At 38.1% G+C, this 15,594-nt stretch overlaps 1 protein-coding gene across 4 annotated transcripts; it reads right to left on the bottom strand.

Annotated features, from left to right (window-relative positions):
• On the bottom strand, window positions 1–10,037 carry LOC111872077. Of its 4 annotated transcripts, none has more exons than XM_023865618.2 (3): window positions 9,786–10,037; window positions 1,134–1,815; window positions 1–1,031 (listed from the first exon to the last, which is right to left on the bottom strand). In XM_023865618.2, the coding sequence occupies exons 1-3, from the start codon at window positions 9,822–9,824 to the stop codon at window positions 484–486; spliced, it is 1,269 nt and encodes a 422-aa protein (XP_023721386.1). In that variant the 5' UTR covers window positions 9,825–10,037; the 3' UTR covers window positions 1–483. The 4 variants fall into 4 exon arrangements, with proteins under 4 accessions (XP_023721386.1, XP_023721385.1, XP_033610388.1 ...); XM_023865617.2 differs by having other exon boundaries at window positions 1–941; window positions 1,044–1,815; XM_033754497.1 differs by lacking the exon at window positions 9,786–10,037 and adding an exon at window positions 5,511–5,694 and having other exon boundaries at window positions 1–1,815.
• Between the last annotated feature and the right edge of the window lie 5,557 nt (window positions 10,038–15,594).

A 15,594-nucleotide genomic window follows, 5' to 3' on the forward strand; every position in this document is an offset into this window, starting at 1 on the left:
GTTTTCCTAGCTACTGAGCCACATAGGAGTCACACATGTGAACATTATACCAATATTTTGCAATATGAAGGCATTTCAAATAATTATTTAATCACCGAAGTAGAAGAATGGACAGTGGTTTTAAAAATTGCAGTTAGCATTGTTGCCACGCTGTCCAATGGCTCTTTATTTGAAACAATTCACATTCTGATAAGCCCCCATCTCACATTTCTTGTATATGGGGTCCACCAAAGACTCCTATCCAATCTATATTGGGGGTATTATCTCCTGGGGTAAAGCCTAGAGCACTGTGAAACTGACCACTCACCTCCATCTACTGCTGAGGTCAAGAATGGTGGAACTATACCTCCAATCCCTCAAATGTCTTTATGGCATAATGCTTAACTAATGAAGCAGAGGAAGAACCATTTAACTTGCAACTACATCTGACACATTTCAGTGTTGAAAATAATAATAGACTTTGGTGTTCTGTTTACATGACAGCTAGATATTTATTGAATTAAACAGATTTATTACATGATTTACGTCGAACAAAATGGTGTCTGTATGTCCATCTTGTACTGCTCCCGTTAAAGTGTCATCATTATTTGAATCACATTTTACATTGAACAAAATGGTGTCTGTATGTCCATCTTGTACTGCTCCCGTTAAAGTGTCATCATTATTTGAATCACATTTTACATTGAACAAAATGGTGTCTGTATGTCCATCTTGTACTGCTCCCGTTAAAGTGTCATCATTATTTGAATCACATTTTACATTGAACAAAATGGTGTCTGTATGTCCATCTTGTACTGCTCCCGTTAAAGTGTCATCATTATTTGAATCACATTTTACATTGAACAAAATGGTGTCTGTATGTCCATCTTGTACTGCTCCCGTTAAAGTGTCATCATTATTTGAATCACATTTTCCACTAAGTACCAGTGTAACCGAATCACCAGAAACAATTCTGTTTTCTTTAAAACTATAATCTGATTTAAAACGTCTCTTCCTTCTCTGAAACATAGCTTCTGAAGTGTTGCTCTTATGTTCCGCATCACCAGAAACAATTCTGTTTTCTTTAAAACTATAATCTGATTTAAAACGTCTCTTCCTTCTCTGAAACATAGCTTCTGAAGTGTTGCTCTTATGTTCCGCATCACAGTCATTGTTAAAATTCTTTGCGCTTACAGCAACATGAGCTTTGGAGTTAGGGTGGGCTGTCTTGGATAGGATCAGAGCTCGAAGACTAGTGACTGCGCCTCTGGCCCAACCGGAAGCAGCAGCCTTATGCTCTGGTTTCCAAGGTTTACTCTTTTGGACATACGCAGCTGCTTCATCGGGCTGAGAACACTTCTGCGTGCGAATCTCCAAGATTTTAAAACGCAAGTCCTGCTGGTTTTTGTTCTTCATAGCGCGGGTTGATGTAGTCGCCCATTTTCTGTGTAGCTGTGCTTTTCCCATGTCAGATATTTTGGGCGGTACACAGGGGTTTTTGAGATGAGACAAGATTTTAAAACGCAAGTCCTGCTGGTTTTTGTTCTTCTTAGAGTAGGTTGATGTAGTTTCCCATTTTCTGTGTCGCTGTGCTTTTCCCATGTCAGATATTCTGGGCGGCACACAGGGGTTTTTGAGATGAGAGAAGCATCCTTGTTTGTCACCGCCACGAGGCCGGTTCTCCCAACGACATGGAATTTTCTTATGGTATGTTACCGGTACCCGATGTCGGAGATCAAAATGTTGGTTCACACTTTCTCCTGGCTTCCAGAAGTAGTTCTTGTGACGGCCATAACCTTTCCTGGGTGTGTCCATACTCCTATTTCCAGGTTCCACCTAAAAAAACAAATAAATATGTAGGATAAGAAATTGTGAATTAGTAATAAAATATCGCTATTCAGGGAACAAAAATTCAAATTAGAAATTTCGTGACTTTGGTACATTATTAAAAATACATTTTTTTAAATTCGCTTAGTGGAGGGTGGTGTTCAACTGGGTCCACTCGGCACGGCGGCCACTGATTGGCCTATTGTAGCCTGCCCCAGGTGATTATTATAATGGAGAATTTGGTGAAATGAATATTGGCAGGGGAAACAGAAGTACTGGGAGAAAACCCACCACGGTGCCACTTTGTTCACCACAAATCCCTCTTGACCAGACCCGGGATCGAACCCAGGCCTCCGCGGTGGAAAGGCAGCCACTAACTGCTTGAGCTCTGGCGCGGCCTCTCTGGTACAATAACATAATTATTAACCTTTCTGACATTATCCATTCGACGATGAATTTACAGCAACGAATAGGAGACTCGACTCTGCCTACATCCTGAGATAATTGTTTTTTTTTTTATTTAAAGCGGGGTTAAGGAGACTGGACTCTTCCTCCGCCCTCCTCCCGCAGATTTAATTTGGTTTATATTCCACGCCTTGTGTTTGTTCTGGTAGCCAGAAATATGGACTAAATTTAGGACTGTCTATTTGGCCAATCTATGTAGGCTTCTTGCCTGAGCACGGTGGCAGATGCCATTCTCCGAAAAGTTGTCTTAAATAAGAAACACTGTGATGGATAGTGTCCAAAAAGTCTACAATCGTGGTAAAATGAAAGTTCATAAATATAATTAAATAAATCAAATGTGATGGCATAAGTACCATCTCACTTCCGACACCAAATATGTCACGTGTAGGGTGGTACGCGTGACGAAATGACGGGTTCTAGTTTGGATGTTTGGATCTGTTAACAATTTGGTTGCACACTATCTCTTAATTACTTTTAAATACAGCGCTCTCACTGATTTACACACATTCAACTTCACCGTTGCACACGCACTAGGATTATCTGTCTTGCCCTTGTCGTCTCCTCGCAACGGATCTCCACACAAAAAGTCTCATTTTCCGTCTGTCCGTCTGTCCGTCCGTCCGTCCGTCCATCCGTCCATCCATCCATCGACATATTGTGTTTTTCATGTGCAGAACTGGATTTGGAGTTAGAAAAGACACGTATCGAACTAAGAGCAATTCAACAGTTTAATAAGGCAAAAGTTACTGAAGATATACGGGAAGAGTTTGGTCAGGTTATACATAACTGTTCTAAGTGCCTGGAACTTGGAAACAAATTACAACATACGCTCTCTGAGTTAAAATCATTGCAATTAGTAAATAAACTCTTGTTTAAGGAGTTAGAAGAGATTTCCACTAAATTTGAGGTTATGACTGGTAAAACGCTGAATGAGAAATCAGACAAATCACAAAATGATTGGAGTCATATTGAATTTAAAACATACAGAATACTAGAAGGAACAGTGAACTAAAAGGATCAGATACAGCATACCTTCCTCTCGCTACAAATAACAAATAGGATATTCTATCAAATTTGATAGACCATACAACAAGCGAAGAAGATGCCTCATCCAGCCTCAAGGAAACCTACTCTGAACCAAAGTTGGAAGTAACAAATCTTGTTACGTGTGATAAAGAACCAATCCTAATTTCTGGTAACAATACAAAAGGGAAACAAATACCTGTAATAGTAAATGGTGAAATAGAAACTAACAAATATGACAATTTAATACCAGTTCCAAGTTTCCTTCATAATAGCTTAAACAAAATAAATAACACCAATTATAAGGAATTGAAGAATGAAGGGAAAGAAAATAATAATCATAATATTATAATACTAGGTGATAGTCACTCAAAGGGAATTGCAACTAAGATTGATGATTACCTAGGAAATAAATTTCAGGTTCATGGTATAGTGAAGCCAGGTGCAGGTATAGCTGACATAATAACCCAATCTAGTAGAAAGTATAAGAACCTAACAAAAAAGGACGTAATTGTGATACAGGGTGGATCAAATGATATATATAGTAATAATGCAGAGGCTGCATTAATGCAGATCATGAAGTTCTGTAAGAATTTAAATAATACTAACATAATAGTGACAGACATTCCATCCAGATATGACCTAGTAAAGAATTCCACTGTGAACAAGGGAATTCAGGTCTTTAATCGAAAACTGAGGAAGGTTACCAAGCAACTTAAACATGTAACAATATCAGAGCCTAGATTAAGCAGAGAAATGTTCACACAACATGGGCTACATCTAAATAGGTCAGGAAAGTATTTAATAGCCAAACAAAGAGCAAGGGAAATCTACTGATTAACAGAGGAAAAACTATCAATGTAATTAGCCTGAAATGGAAACTAAGAGACAAGGGTGAACTTAGCAACAATAAATACTTCATACACAGGTTATGACAATATCAAAGAACAGCAAAATCATCCTACTAGTAGTACTGAAACATATAATGAGCATAAGGTTACACTAACACGAAGATACCCTACTAGATCTAGAAAGCTGCATACATCAGAGAGGGGTGGTTTTTTATGAGAGACCTACACCTAAACTTAATTAATAATGATGGTAATAATAACACTACTAAGCTGTTAAATAATACTAACGCTAGTCTAAGAGAAGTTCAGTATACAAATAAATTATACTCTACAAATAATAAATGTAACAGTAAAAAGAATGAAGACATTAAGGACTTATTTATGATTTTTCACCAAAATACTAGGGGTCTAAAAGGTAAAACTGAAGAACTTATGATTTCCTTACATAATCAACTACCAAATGTAATCTGTTTATCTGAGCATCATATGACTGACCATGAAATTGATGCTGTGCATATTCCAATGTACAAACTAGGTGCTAAATTTTGTAGAAAAAAAAAAAAAATGGCGGTGTATGTATGTATATATATCCAACAAGATCTAAAATTTGTGAATATAAATTTACAAAAATATTGTAAGGAATGAGATTTGGAAATTGCATCCATTCAAACAAGAATAAACAAACATAAGATAATGATCTGTAGTATTTATAGAGCCCCATCTGGTAATTTTGATATATTTCTTAATAAACTTGATTCTATATTGAACTCTTTTTTCAGTCATAATCTAGAATTCATAATATGTGGTGATATAAACAAAAACTACATGAAAACTAGAAATCAATGAACCCAATTAGAGGACATGTTAAATGCTTATAATCTCAGGGATACAGTAAATTTTCCTACAAGAATCACTAATAACTCAGCTACCTTGATTGACAACATTTTCATTGACAATAGGAGTTACGATATAAAACCATGCATAAATGGACTATCAGATCGTGATGCCCAACTCATCATACTTAATAACATCTCGGTATCTAATAAGACTCCTAAGATTAACTATACTAGAAACATTAATAACATCACTATAATGGATTTTCAATATTTACTAAGTCTCGAATCTTGGGAAAATATTTTTAGTAATAATGATGTTAACATCATGTTTCATAATTTTCACAATACCTATCTAAGATGTTTCCATGCTTGCTTCTCAAAAATACGAACTAGACACAATATTAACCATAATAAATGGATCACTACGGGTATAAGAAAATCATATAAGAGAAAGAGAGAACTTTTCTTATTGAGACAGTAATGATATTAATCTCAAAATTTATTTTAAACAATACTGTAATATACTAACCAGTGAGTATGCCAAGGACCCTGAGAGCTATATCAGCGGTAGCATAGCTACTGACAGGGCCTCCCTTGCTGGACAGGTCAAAGGGTAGGCATCAGAGGAAGAGAGACAACAAAAACTGATGCTGGAAGCAGCGTCATCAGCAGCGTCTTGAAGCACAGAGCAAATGATGCTCAAGATGGTTCAAGTTCGTATAGCAACAGGCGTGACCATAGTGGTTTGAACGGCTGCTGTACTGCGATGTGGAAAGCAAATGGAAAAACTACCACATTATCACTTTTCCTGGATAGTCTCTTTCCAAAAACAGAGATACCATGTATGCGAGATGTTTCCTCTGGAGACAAAACAATCTGGAGGTAAACTACACCCCCAATCGGATCTCCGGGAGGGCGTTTCTAGAGGAAATGTCATGCAGGTGTTACAACAAGAAAAAGTGTGAAGATCAGAAGGAACATCATAGCTACAAGCTTGGAACATGGAATGTAAGGACCTTGAATCAAGCAGGCAAGTTGGAGAATTTGAAAACGGAAATGCAGAAGAATGAGGTGTCTGTTCTAGGCGTCAGCGAAGTGCGGTGGAAAGGACAAGGTGAAGTAAGAAGTGTTGATTATACAGTGTATTATTTGAAAGGTGAACAGGCTGAAAGAGGTGTGGCAATAGTGGTGCATAAAAGTGTAGTGAGGAGTGTTGTTAAGAAGATTGCTTGTAATGACAGAATTATTGCTCTGAAGTTAAAGGCAGAACCGGGAGATATACTGCTTATGCAAGTGTACATGCCAACATCAGAGTATGAAGATGATGAAGTGGAAAAAGTGTATGACACAATTGAAGAAATTCTTCAAGATGGAAGAGGTGACACAAACAGCATCATATTGGGAGACTGGAACAGCATTGTTGGAGATGAACCATATCAGAATGTTGTTGGATCACATGGACTAGGAAGACGGAATCACAGGGGTCAAATGCTTATTGATTTTTGTGAACGAAATGGACCGAATGTCACCAACACTTGGTTCAAGAAGCCAAAGAGAAGAATTTACACATGGAAGGCACCTGGGGACTGGAAAAGGCATCAGCTGGACTACATCATTGTGAAACTTCGATTCAGAAACAGTGTGAAGGATGTGAAGACGCTGCCTGGGGCAGATATTGACTCTGACCACAACTTACTGGTTGCCAAGTTATGAACAGGTTGAAGAAAATTATAAGATTTCAAAAGCGCAGACCCAGATGGGATTTGGAGAAGTTATATGCTCAAAGACAAAGTGTGCAGGAGACCCTAGAAGAGAAACTCAGTGCAACTGAAGGTGAAAGCAGAAATGCTGAAGCGCAGTGGAACAATACAAAAGAATGCATGTTAGATACTATCAGTGATTTGGTTGGTAAAGTTGAGAAGATAGCAAGAAAACCATGGGTTACACAGGAGATTATGAGTAAAATGGAGGGGTGAAGGAAATAGAAGAATGTCAACAATGAAGAAGACAGGAGGAAATACAGGAGACAGGAATGAATTGAAAAGAGCCACGGACAGGGCCAAAAAGGAATATCTTGAGAAGATATGTAATGAGATTATAGAATTTCAAAGAACAGGACATTATCATTTGATGTACATGAAGACAAAAGAACTAGGATGGAAAGAGAATCATGGGATTCAAAATATTGGCATCGAAGACTACCAGGGGAATAGAATAGTAGATCAGAGGCAAGTGCTGAAAATTTGGGAAAATTATAGTACAGAACTATATGCTCGACCTAATCGGCCAGAAACCTTGGAAGTTGAACCGGAAGAAGAAGTAGATACAGACGAGAAAGGACCATATATGTATTCAAGGCTAATCACTCATATTGAAGCCAACAGTACCTTGGCCCTCAAACAATATGGATTTAGGACACATTCATCTATGGAGAAGGCAGCATTTTCATTGATTAACAGTATCTCCACAGCTATGAATAATAAGCAAATTGTGGGAGGCATTTTTTGCGACCTACAAAAGGCCTTTGATTGTGTAAACCATGGATGCTATTGGATAAACTTGAATTTTATGGAGTACATGGTATTTTTAAAACACCAATGAATCTTATTTGACTGACAGACAACAAAGAGTTGCTCTGGGCCTTACAACTGATAGTGATAATTCATCTAGATGGAAGAAAGTAAAACATGGAGTACCACAGGGCTCGATTCTTGGTCCTCTGCTTTTCTTGCTGTACATAAATGATCTTCCCAAAACGATAAATACAGGTAATAGCATGGTATTATATGCAGATGATACTAGTATCGTAATAACAGAACCCAATAAATTAAGCTATAAAATAAATCTTAACCAAACTTTTAAAGATATAAACACCTGGTTTAAGGCTAATTTACTTAAACTAAATTTCAATAAAACTCAATATATGGAGTTTAGAACCACGAAACGCTACGATACAGAGACCTACATCAGTTATGAACAGAAAAGTATTCCAAGTGCAACAGTAACTAAGTTCCTTGGTTTAACTATTGATGATGTTTTATCTTGGCAACAGCATATAAATCTGATGATCAATAGACTAACTTCTACATGTTATGCGCTGCGCAACATTAAATATGTAGTAACCTTTCCAACACTAAGGCTAATCTACTTTGCCTATGTTCACTTTATCATGAGTTACGGAATAATTTTCTGGGGTAACTCCTCTCATGCCAAGAAAGTGTTTCTCTTACAAAAGAAAATCATTAGAATCATAACAAACACTAAACCTAGGGATTCTTGTAGGAATATCTTTAAACAATTGGAAATATTGACATTATATTCACTATATATATATTCAGTACTTCTCTTCATAATAAATAACAAACATATATTCAATTCCAATAATGAGATTCACGAATATGTAACTTGAACCCATGATGACTTACATGTTCCTGCTGTGAAAACAGCAAAATTTAATAATGGAACATACATAACAGGCATCAAAGTGTACAATCACCTCCCTCAGTCAATAAAGACCTTAGCCAATAATGTTAAAAGTTTTAAATCTACACTGAAGAGGTTCTTATGTCAACATTCTTTTTACTCAATGAATGAATATTATCAGTATACTGAAGACAAGAATGTATAGTCCATCTGCTATTTAAATGTTTAATTTAATTTCCATCCTGTATAAGAATTATTTTTAACAACTAATACTAAATACAAGGTATTAATAATAATATTTTACGTTTGTACCTATGGAATTTTTATTACATACTAATTCTTCACTTTTATGAATTGTATATTTTAGACTGCTATCGAATTGTACATATTATGATTTAGTTTTCACAACATGATTGTGACAATGATAACTGATAAATATTTACCTGCATTAATTATTGCAGTACATATAGTAATCTGACATATTCTACATCCTAGCCACATTGTGACCAGAGAGGATTCATGGAATTTTAAAATGAATAAATGAATGAATGAATCTACCTACCTGCCTACCTACCTACCTATCCATCTATCTACCTACCTACCTGTCTATCTATCCATCTATCTACCTACCTACCTGTCTATCTATCCATCTGCCTGCCTACCTACCTACCTACCTACCCACCCATCTATCTACCTACCTACCTACCTATCTATCTATCTGTCTATCTAATCTATCTATCCATCCATCCATCCATCCATGACTCTGCAGTTTTTTGTTGGACCTTGGCCACTTTTTCAGTTTCTTAATCCTGTACACAGTCGGTAGGAGTCCTTGGGCGTGGGATCAGCCCGTCGCAAGGCCACTACCTACACACAGAACAACACAAACACGTAATAAAGGCAAACAGATATCCATGCCTTGAGCGGGATTCGAACCCACATTTTCAGCGTTCGAGGGAACAAGGACAGTTCATGCTCCAAACGGCACAGCCACTGTGATCGGGTTCACGGTGGAATACTGGACTCCTATTGCTCTTAATTACCAATAATTATAATAAGCTTGTTGTTCTTCGCAATCTTCCTCAATTATTTACAGAGCTTTCCGAGTCTGGAGTCAGTATAGCAATGGGCTATTGTTAGAATGGTTCGATTCCTGGCAAGGGCAAAAGATTTTTCTCCCTACCACAGCTTCCACACCAGCTCTGGGACCCATATCCAATAGTTACTGGGGGCTCATTCTGTTGGGTTAAAGATGACCAAGCATCTCTGTCTAGTGTCGTGTTCAAAATGGTGGAGATACATCTCCATTCCCTCATACTTCTTCATGGCGTGGTGCTTAATTAATTAATTATTTTATTAATCAATCACAGAAGAAACTTACCTCTCTTTTTTGCTTTCCAAATCTCTCCAGTCTCTCCATTCTGCTACGCTTGGAATTGCTTGTTACTTATTTATCCTCCACTCGCGACCGCCCTCGACCGTGTCAACCACCCTTCTGAGCTCGACTGTTGTGATCGCTGTGATGTAATAGCACAGGTGGGCACAGGTTGACGCAGGTGGACCACGCTGCTGTTACACGTATAACCTGTGGAGGGGGGGACAACAGGCGAAACTTGTTACGTAACATTGCATAATCGCATCGTGTATTGCCCGACTGATGACGCAGTCTTAAAATTCATGTCACAATGTTTTGGCGTATAGACCGGTTAACTCCATAAACAGCATCCGTTGCTAGGTTACGCTCGCAACATACACGCACTCAATAACAGATGAACGGTGATATTTTGCGTGGTTCTCGACTGTACAGCAATAGAGGGACTGCGTTTTCTGCGAGGCTTTTTCTGTTGCCGAAGCAGAAAAACGTGTCGTCAGGATGTAATGAAGCACACTGTTTTCATTTCAGCCTTCCATAAAGATTGTTTGACATCTGAAATTTTCATGGATATTCGTAGATCGTTTGTATCATTTTAATTTTATAGTAGGGGAAAAAGTAAACTTCTTCTATGGGTATTCGAAACTCTTCCTTTGTAGTCGTAATCGGTCGTCAGATCTTGATTTTACTCTGAAAAGCAGCATGACTTTTGCTGTGTAGATATTATGACTTAAAATAGATGTAGGCCAACTTTATACGAGAGCAAGTGTGGTTTAGTGGTCAGCGTTGTTCGGTTTTACATTAGTTGGATTCTGTTCGAATCCCGAGTGTGTAAATTGTGCTAGCATTTTTATTGCATGTTTGTTTAGAGTTCATGGGTTTTATTGTATATTTTTATATTTTTATGCATTTAAACTTGTTTTCAAGGAACGAATGTACCGATTGGTAGTGGATATTTAATCCTCATTCCCTTTGAGGAATTAGAACGGTTTCTTTGTTTTAGTTTTTGTAACGCGGCCAAAATTAAGTTACCGAACACTTAACGGTTTTATTACCTGCCATTCGTCATTAGAAGCTGTTGGATATCAGAATTCTGGTTAGAAAAATGAGAAACTTCCATAAATTTAAACTTCGTTTTCACGTAAAGAATGTCTTGCTCGAATATCCTTAGCCGCAAATGAAATATGTATTACGGTGAATAGGTTCAACAGTTACTTCTTTAACGTTAAGCTTCTGACTACTTTGCTTAGTGTGTGCTTACAGTATTCTGTTACAGTTATTGTTATTACAAAATCGTGCTTCTACGGAGTCTAATATCTTATATTTTTGTCCCATATCTGTCCTATCTGTCCATATCTGTCCTCTTTTCGGCCCCTTTCCATATTTTTAAAAAAGAGGAGTAAGCTTAAGGGATCGCTTTGCTGTTTATGTGTGTGTCTGTGTCTGTATATTAATTGCCATTGATAATTCTCCATTACCGGCGTTCATGAAACTTGGCGTACATATCTATGAATCCTGATGCCATCACAATTGAGCGCCTCAAAAACTCTCTCATTAGTAACGCCAGCACTGAAGCCTCTAAGATCGTTGAGGCAATAATCTTAATATGACTTGAATGCGTGGACCGATTGTCATGAAATCTGGCCCTGGGGAAAATTTCCAGATGGAATGGGTACCGATGCTCTTTCCCCTGGAGTTAAGCGGCCGGTAAGCGGCTTCCGTAGTCTAGAGGTAACGTTCCCACCTCATGACTCGTGGTACGTGGGTTCAAACCCGGCGGAGGTCGTGGAATATAAGCTTTCTTCATATGTCGGTGAACATAGCCTCCTTCTAAGGCCCTGATATTCTCGTGATTTTCCTCAGAATTGCCAATATAAGCTTTCTTCATATGCCGGTGAACATAGCCTCCTTCTAAGACCCTGATATTCTCGTGATTTTCCTCAGAATTGCCAATATAAGCTTTCTTCATATGCCGGTGAACATAGCCTCCTTCTAAGACCCTGATATTCTCGTGATTTTCCTCAGAAAGGATTGTCAATATAAGCTTTCTTCATATGGCGGTGAACATAGCCTCCATCTAAGGCCCTGATATTCTCGTGATTTTCCTCAGAATTGCCAATATGAAGTTTCATGTATTGTCAGCTGTAAAATAATTTCATTGTAGTTGTATATTTAGGTTACAACTTTTCATCGACATGCCTTTATGTTTCCGGATATCTAACTTTATAGATATGTATTCTATTGGAAGAAATAAGAGTTTTATACTTTCACATACAAGTATTTTACTCTATTATGTTATGTTTAAGTTACATTACTGTTATGATTATTTGGGTACTGAACAAACGTAATGATTCACCTAACAATACGACATTCCCCCAGAAGTCTAGAGCAGTGTTGCGCAACGTTTTTCTACTCGCGGCACACCATGAAGTATCCAGGACTCAACACGGCACACCAAAATGTTATTCCCCTCAAAAACGCATGATAACAGACAATTAATATAAATACGTAACGTGATCAACTTATTACTATAATATTATTATATTGTTATTTTATTATCATTAAACAAAAATCGACTAGTGCATTTATTAACAATAATGAACTTTAATTCACTGTAGAATGTAGAAAATACACTTCTATTACTATTAAAGTAAATACAGTAATTCTACTCATGCCCTCAATGTGATACTTGCGCCTGCGTAGCTGCATCCGTGGTGGAATCATTGACAACGCAAGTCTCATTTCTTCATCGATGGATATGAGCCGCTCCCTCTTTGATGTCTTAATTTCAGTTAACGTCGAGAAGCCCAGTTCACACAAATATGTAGTTGAAAATGGCAATAACACATTAACTGCCATCTCGGAGATAGCCGGGTATCCACTCCTTATTGCCAACCAAAACGTATCCAAAGGCACTTCGAGAAGTTTTAGTTTCAATGTTCTGTCTGCTTTTAAATCTGTGAGTTCCTCTTGTATATTAATTGGAAGATGTTCTGAATTCACAACAAATGCTATAAGCTGGAAGGTCGCAGGATTGAATCCTGTTGAGGTGGATTTTTTCAGTTAACCTAATTCTTCCAGCCACGCAATGGCCCTGGGGTTGACTCAGCCTCTAACAGAATTGAGTACCAGGAATACTTTGGAATATTCTTGGGGGTAAAGGGCGGCCGGCGCGTAAGGCTGACAACCTTATCGACATCTACAAGCCGATCGTCTAGAAAATATGGGCACTTCAACATCTCATAAACTCATGGGCCTCCACGCCCTGTTACAGGGATACCTTTACTTTTAATTTTTACTTTTTACAGAGCTTTCTCTGCCACTTTTTTCTTTACAAATCGACAGTAAGCCTCCCGTGTACTGTAATCATTCAGTAGGGAAATCCTGTAGGGAAACTGCAGTCATATGTCTGCAGTGCTTAAACATGCTACCTCTTGTACTTGTGCTTGTACTTACTATAGCAGATTTGCTATACAGTTATTTATAGTGTGGCTGCATACGTTGTTGAATCTGTTGTGTTTTCAAATGTGTTGTGTTGTACTCTGACATAACCCCATACCCTTCTTCTAGTGCTGGTGTGATACAGAGATCTATCTATCTGTCTGTCTTATTGGTAAAAATGATTTTCAAAAACTGGGACTCAACTCATTGTCAGCTCATTGTAAACCTGATTGGCTATGTGAGGAGATCTGATGTTTTTGAGGACCCAAACAAAATTCTTTCACAGCAGTTTGTGTTCACTAGCTTGAGCTTCAGAATTAATCATGGAGAGACAACAGAATGTTATGGGGATACAAGGAAAGCATTAGAATTTAAGAGGTGTTTCATGTTGTGGCAAAATAGCATGTAGGGGATACTTTTTAATAGTTACGTGGGCTCATAATTGAATTGGCTTTAATTGTATGTTTCTAAATTTGAATTTTCTTTCTGACACCATGTATTCCAACCTAATGTCAGTGATGGAGGTTAGTTCTTTATAATCAATGCAACATTGCCGTTTTTTTTACAATGTGGGATGACGGGAAAGTGTAAAAACACAATAATTCTGTGGAATAGTAGAGAATTTGAAGGCAACTATGCTAATTCAGAAAACTTAGTCATAGAAATTATGTAACAGAAACCAATGAGCCATCTTCAATTTAATCTTCTGAGTAGCTTTACTGTAACCAACCAACCTCTCAACAAGGGCTGCAGAATTTCCTACCAAAATTTTGTATGCGCCTCTGTTATGTGCCCTACCCATCTCACCCACTTTCTCTCTTGTAGTTCCCAATATTCTCTTCAGCATCCCATTATCAATCACCCCAAAGTCTTCTCTTTACCTCTTTCTTGCTGTATTGAAAAAGGACCCGCCACTAGAATTTTTTTTAAATGTGGTTTATGGGAATATTTAATTTAAGAATGATCTGATATTAAATGGGATAAGTAGTAGCAAAATGCATATTATGGAAACGTGGCTGATATTATGAACTGTAACTGTAGGGAATAAAATGGCTCAGTACCATTCTGTACAGCCGCTTGTACACTTACCCTCCGAGGCAGAACAACATGACAAAACTAACTGTTGTTTCTCACCCAAAACACACCCAGCATGGCCACCACTAAAGAGGTATGGAGGCCAGCAATCACCTTCATGCTTCAGCTGATTTAACTCTGTGGGCAAAGCACCCCAGTGTACCAATGCTGGTCATAATGCCTGACTGAACTATGCTACCAATTTGGCAATGATCGTGGCCATAACACGAAGTATCACAATGACAATATGAACTTGACTGTGCTTCCACCTTCCTTATCAGCCTGCTATCATGACTAGAGATCTTTCAGGCTTTCCTTAATTGCTCTTGGGAACTACTGGATCATTTCTTTAAATTAGGTCATGACCACTGCCTGTGTAATTCCCCAGTCACAGTCATCCTGCCATTTAACACAAACCTATGCATTTGAAACAACGCTGCTAGATAAACCAAATCCATCTGTGAAATGCAGTTCATCACCATTAACGAGGCAGACAAAAAGCCAAGAATATTAAACAAAATTACCACCACAAGAATAGTAATCAGTTAACACTCCCTGGCACCCACTGTTCATTTTGCTTAAGAAACAGACCACCAAATTAGCAAACCCTCTTTTTATAAAGACTGTCATGGATTCATATCCTCAGCCACTTGAACCCAATTCAATACTGTCACATGTTTGGAATCCAGAAGGGTTACTTCCATGGAAACGCTAGAACAGACCGTTGCATAGGAAGTAACAATAGCAGTATTGTAATTCTAACAGCGAGCTGTTGCCTAGAGAACGGCAAATCTCCCCGGAGATGAGTCTCCATGGTTATAACGAGGGTTTATTGCATACCAACGGCCGAGGTTATAAAAAAGTTTGAAAGCATTTGCCAAGTCAGTTGTAACCTAGACGCCATACGATATAGAAAAAGCCAGCAAGAAGTCAGTATTGGGATCATTGGGATAGCCGTCGCCGAAGACGGTTGAGACCCAGCCAAGGCAAAGGACAGTATAAGCACTGAAGTAGACAGAAATCAAGCGATACTGAGAGTAATAATAATTGTAAGGTAAGAGTGAGTGACCAATAAATATTCGCTAAATCCGAGACCCACGTAAAGTTATTTGTCGCGTGACATACCCAACACGTGACAATATTATACTTTCAAGTGAGGTATTGCTTTCAGGTTTTCCAGACTAAGTTTTGTGCGCTTATCGTCTTTCCACCATTTAACATAATGACATACACAACCTATCCAAGTCAACAGAAACAAACTGCGAAATATAATGAAGCTTAGCGAAAGCAGTGCACCCCTGGG

The sequence above is a fragment of the Cryptotermes secundus genome, unplaced genomic scaffold (assembly GCF_002891405.2).
Source record: "Cryptotermes secundus unplaced genomic scaffold, Csec_1.0 scaffold162, whole genome shotgun sequence".
In the NCBI taxonomy this organism is placed as follows: domain Eukaryota; kingdom Metazoa; phylum Arthropoda; class Insecta; order Blattodea; family Kalotermitidae; genus Cryptotermes; species Cryptotermes secundus.